The sequence below is a fragment of the Nematolebias whitei genome, chromosome 23 (genome assembly GCF_014905685.2).
Source record: "Nematolebias whitei isolate Nwh7 chromosome 23, NemWhi1, whole genome shotgun sequence".
Lineage (NCBI taxonomy): Eukaryota > Metazoa > Chordata > Actinopteri > Cyprinodontiformes > Rivulidae > Nematolebias > Nematolebias whitei.
This window is the reverse complement of record NC_056520.1, coordinates 8697906-8703041: the sequence shown is the minus strand read 5'-3', so window position 1 is coordinate 8703041 and position 5136 is coordinate 8697906. Positions and strand designations below refer to the sequence as shown.

Genomic DNA, 5136 nt, shown 5'->3' with positions numbered 1-5136 from the left:
TTCAGCTTGTTCTGCTCATTTTAGCTTTTGTTCTGCTTTAGCTGTTTTCAGCTTGTTCTGCTCATTTTAGCTTTAGTTCTGCTGTAGCTGTTTTCAGATTGTTCTGCTCATTTTAGCTTTTGTTATCTAAAAAAAAATCTGGTCCTCTGGACATTCAAAAAAACAAAACAAATCAAAACAACAAAAAATTCTAGAAACGTTTTGTCTCTCATCCAAGAGACTTCTTCAGTCTGAGGTGCTGTTTTCAGCTCAGTCTCTTAAATAGCACCGTCTCAGAGTGGATCAACCAGTTTGCTGCTGACAACCAAAACCAACTGATCACATGATCAAGAAGGACCATCAGCCTAACAATGGATCATTAGCACACTGATGGCTGTTTACTACTCACAGAGGGCTGAGTGATACTAGCAATCACAGCATTGTAAGAGGGGGACAATTGAACCCGGAGGCCTCCACCCCTGTTTAATGATGGACGGTTTCTTTTCACAAAGATGGCCTCCTTTACTCCTCTCTCAAACAATCGTTCCTCTCTGTCCAGGATGTGAACATCTTCATCCCTGAAAGAGTGACCGCTGGCCTGTAGATGAGTGTAGACTGCAGAGTCCTGGCCTGATGATGTTGATCTTCTGTGCTGGTCCATCCTTTTGGCCAGTGGCTGTTTAGTTTCCCTGATGTAAGACTGATCACCCTCCTGACACTGAACAGCATACACAACATTACTCTGGATCTTTGGGATGAACCAGTCTTTGCCGTAATGTATTTTGGGGTTTAAAAGCCACTGGGACGTTATGTTTAGAAAATAAACGTCTCAGTTTCTCTGATACTCCCTCATCATATGGAATGACCACTGGTCTGGGTCTGATAGAGGACATTTGCAAACTGAGGTGTACCGCAAACCCACCCACACAGACCAGTATTTGCAGTTTGACTCCCATCACCCTTTGGAGCACAAGTTAGGAGTCATCAGGACTCTGTATCACAGAGCAGACAGTGTCCCCACTAGCTCAGGAGCCAGGCAGAAGGAGAAATCCCACACAAAACAGGCTCTAGAGCAATGTGGATATCCTAACTGGGCCTTCCTGAAAGCAGAGAAGAAACCCAAACAGGACTCCAGTCAGCCATCAGGTGAAAAGGAGGAACCCAGACCCAGACCAGTGGTCATTCCGTATGTTGAGGGAGTATCAGAGAAACTGAGACGTTTATTTTCTAAACATAACATCCCAGAGGCTTTTAAACCCCAAAATACATTACGGCAAAGACTGGTTTATCCCAAAGATCCAGTCCCCCGGCACAAACAGAGTAATGTTGTGTATGCTGTTCAGTGTCAGGAGGGTGATCAGTCTTACATCGGGGAAACTAAACAGCCACTGGCCAAAAGGATGGACCAGCACAGAAGATCAACATCATCAGGCCAGGACTCTGCAGTCTACACTCATCTCCAGGCCAGCAGTCACTCTTTCAGGGATGAAGATGTTCACATCCTGGATAGAGAGGAACGATGGTTTGAGAGAGGAGTAAAGGAGGCCATCTTTGTGAAAAGAAATCGTCCATCATTAAACAGGGGTGGAGGCCTCCGGGTTCAACTGTCCCCCTCTTACAATGCTGTGATTGCTAGTATCACTCAGCCCTCTGTGAATAGTAAACAGCCATCAGTGTGCTAATGATCCATTGTTAGGCTGATGGTCCTTCTTGAGCATGTGATCAGCTGGTTTTGGTTGTCAGCAGCAAAACTGGTTGATCCACCCTGAGAAGGTGCTATTTAAGGGACTGAGCTGAAAACAGCACCTCAGACTGAAGAAGTCTCTCGGATGAGAGACGAAACGTTTCTACATTTTTTTGTTGATTTGCTTTGTTTTGGGGTTTTTTGAATGTCCAGAGGACCAGATTTAACTTTTTAAGATTTTTCTACCTGGATTATTGAGCATGCATCAGGATATTTTGAGCTTTTGTTATGCTTTAGCTGTTTTCAGCTTGTTCTGCTCATTTCAGCTTTTGTTCTGGTTTTTGCAGCTTGTTTATGCTCCTTTTAGGGGTTTTTTACTCCTAACTTCAGCCTTTTTTGTTATTTATTCAGCCTCTTTCTGCTCATTTTAGTTACTTTTTTCTTATTTCAGATTTTATGAAATTTATTCACCTTCTCTCTGCTGTTTCAAATTTTTCCGCCTCATTTCTGCAACATTTTCTTTCGCCATTCAGCTTTTTCAACACATTTCGGCCATTTTTCTTCTGCTTTCCACACGTCAGCTGGTCAAATTCAATCCACATTAACAGTTAGCGTTAAAAAAAAAAAACATTTCAGCTGGTTTCAGCTTCTTAGGCAGCTTTCAGCAGAAGTCATCAGCGATAAGCATTCACCCCGAGTTTTCACTGGAAATGAAATTTCTGTAGTTGGTTATATGCAGGGAGGGCACAGCTAACCAAAAAGTTAGCATCGGTAACACTAAACCACTAAACAGGTAAAAAAAAAAAATTACGGAAACAAACGCTAACCGCTAAGATAACTTGTCACTCTGCATTGCTCTTCTTTGTCTCCTTCCAGTTGAAGCTGCGTCAACCAATCACGTCGTGTCACGTGGACACGTAGTCAGCCAATAGTGACTCTTTAAGACACGCCCACTTACAAAAACACGCTTACAAAATCTGTTACTGGACTTGAAGATGACAAAACCTGATTTAATGGAAGCTAATTCCGCTAATGGTTTCCAAAGCTAGCGAAAAGGCTACTCCGCTAAACGAAATGTTAGTTCCGCTATTAGCCATTAGCGGATTAAAGGAACTGTGCCCACCGCTGGTAATATGTTAAAGTAGCTGAAATAATTTAATTGCTGTCAGTGTTTCCCTTAGCTTGCTTGCCTTGGCAGGGTGCTCATATCTTCTGGGGGGAGACGGATCAGCGTGAGGGCAACGGGACGATTCTTAGCTAATGCGTCTATTGCGCACCGCTAGTTTAGCACTACGTCAGCGCTTGCAGTTGTTGATGGGTGTCGGGGTTCAGTTCTGTTGACAGGGCGAGGCGCCCTGCTTGTATAATGGTAGGGGAAACACTGTTTGAACCTTTGGGCATCACTTCATTAATTTTTCCCATTTTTATTCATTCAATCTTTATTTAAACAGGTTAGTCCGGTGGCTGAGAAATGTTTAATCCATTGTTCTCTCAGGGCACGGCCCCAGGTTGTCAAAGGTGAACCTGTTCACCTTGTTGAGCTTGTGGATGGAGTTGTTCCCTCAGGAGCAACAAGAGGAAGCTGAAAACAGCCAAGTAAGTTTCCCCGGTCACCTTTCATTCACGACAGTGAGCAGTGGCAGAACTCTGACCAGACCCCATTTCAGATCCGTAGGATTGGTCTGGTGGTGGTGCAGGGAGGGAAGGTGGTGGGACTCCACTGTTCGGAAGCTGAGCTCCATGCGGGACAAGTGGCCATCATCCAGCACGGAGCCGGCCTGGCCGGCTGCCAGCTGCACTTCTCCCGGAGGCCTTGCGCTACTTGTCTCAAGATGATCATCAATGGTGAGTAGGGAAGAACGTTTGGAATTGTCCCTTTTCATCTTAACAATGTTCTCTCCTTCAGCTGGAGTCAGTCAGGTCTCCTTCTGGCCTGGAGATCCAGAGATCAGCATGCTGAGGTCTGCCCCCCCAAAACACACAGACCCCCACGGCCCCGCGTCTCCCTACATGACGGAAGAAGCGGCGCTGGACGCCGTCGCCGTGGAGAAGCTGAAGTCCAACAGCCGTCCTCACATCGGCGTTGTACTGCAGCCGCCGGCGCCGGGCCTTCTGCAGTTTGTCAAGGAGACGTCTCAAGGGAGTGACTTCGTGGAGAGGATGGCGGATGATGACCCGGAGCTGAACGTGGAGGAGCTCTTCGACAGGTCATCTCTTCATTACATTGTTTTTATTCTATATTTAGACTTGGAGCAAAACATATCCACCTTATTCCTAGCCCCCATGCTGCCTTGAATGAATTATGGGCGCAACTTTTGCTCGGACCAGAACCGGCATTAGTTTCTGTGCGAAAAGTACAAGCTAATGTAGTTCCTCCAATCATTGTGGATTTAATTTAAACTTGTAGGAACACCACCCGTCAGAGCTCAAGCAGGACAATATAATCATACCGCTGCCTGCTGATGAGCTGAAGAAGTGGCTGCAGACTACATCTACTAGCATATTTATCTATATCTACTAGCATATTTAGCTACTTCTACTAGCATATTTAGCTACATCCACTAGCGTATTTAACTACTTATACTAGCATATTTATAGCATATGGGGGAATGGTAGCGCAGAGTTTAGAAGATGGGCCTGTGATCGGAAAGTCGCAGGTTCACCTCCCGGTACCGTCAACATCAAAATGTGGGTGGAAAAGGTGAAACACCCACACCTCCCTCCACCCTCATTCGCCCCACTTTGGGCCCATGAGCAAGGCCCTTAACCCCCATCATCTGCTCCCTAAACAGGTCTCTCTTGAAAATGAGTTCTCGTGGCTCAATGAGACTACCTGGATAAATAAAGGGTAAATGGAAAAAATATATATTTAGCTATATCTACTAGCATATTTAGCTACTTCTACTAGCATATTTATCTACATCTAATAAAATTTAGTTACTTCTACTAGCATATTTAGCTACTTCTACTAGCATATTTATCTACATCTAATAAAATTTAGTTACTTCTACTAGCATATTTAGCTACTTATACTAGCATATTTAAGTAGCTTTACTAGCATATTTAGCTACATCTACTAGCATATTTAGCTACATCTACTAGCATATTTAGCTACTTATGCTAGCATATTTAGCTACTTATGCTAGCATATTTAGCTACTTATGCTAGCATATTTAGCTATATCTACTAACATATTTAGCTACATCTACTAGCATATTTAGCTACTTATACTAACACACTTAGCTACATCTACTAGCATTTTTAGCTACATCTACTAAAATATTTAGCTACATCTACTAGCATATTTAGCTACTTATACTAACATACTTAGATACATCTACTAGCATATTTAGCTACTTGGACTAACATACTTAGCTACATCTACTAGCATATTTAGCTACATCTACTAGCATATTTAACTACTTGTACTAACATACTTAGCTACATCTACTAGCATATTTAGCTACTTATAC

At 43.5% G+C, this 5136-nt stretch overlaps 1 protein-coding gene across 1 annotated transcript in view; it reads left to right on the top strand.

Annotated features, from left to right (window-relative positions):
- cdadc1 (cytidine and dCMP deaminase domain containing 1) overlaps nucleotides 1-5136 on the top strand; it is a 10406-nt gene that overhangs the window by 629 nt on the left and 4641 nt on the right. The window contains exons 2-4 of the mRNA XM_037696441.1: nucleotides 3159-3259; nucleotides 3331-3508; nucleotides 3570-3870. Coding sequence (XP_037552369.1) covers nucleotides 3159-3259; nucleotides 3331-3508; nucleotides 3570-3870 — 580 coding nt within the window. The remainder of the gene's footprint in view (nucleotides 1-3158; nucleotides 3260-3330; nucleotides 3509-3569; nucleotides 3871-5136) is intronic.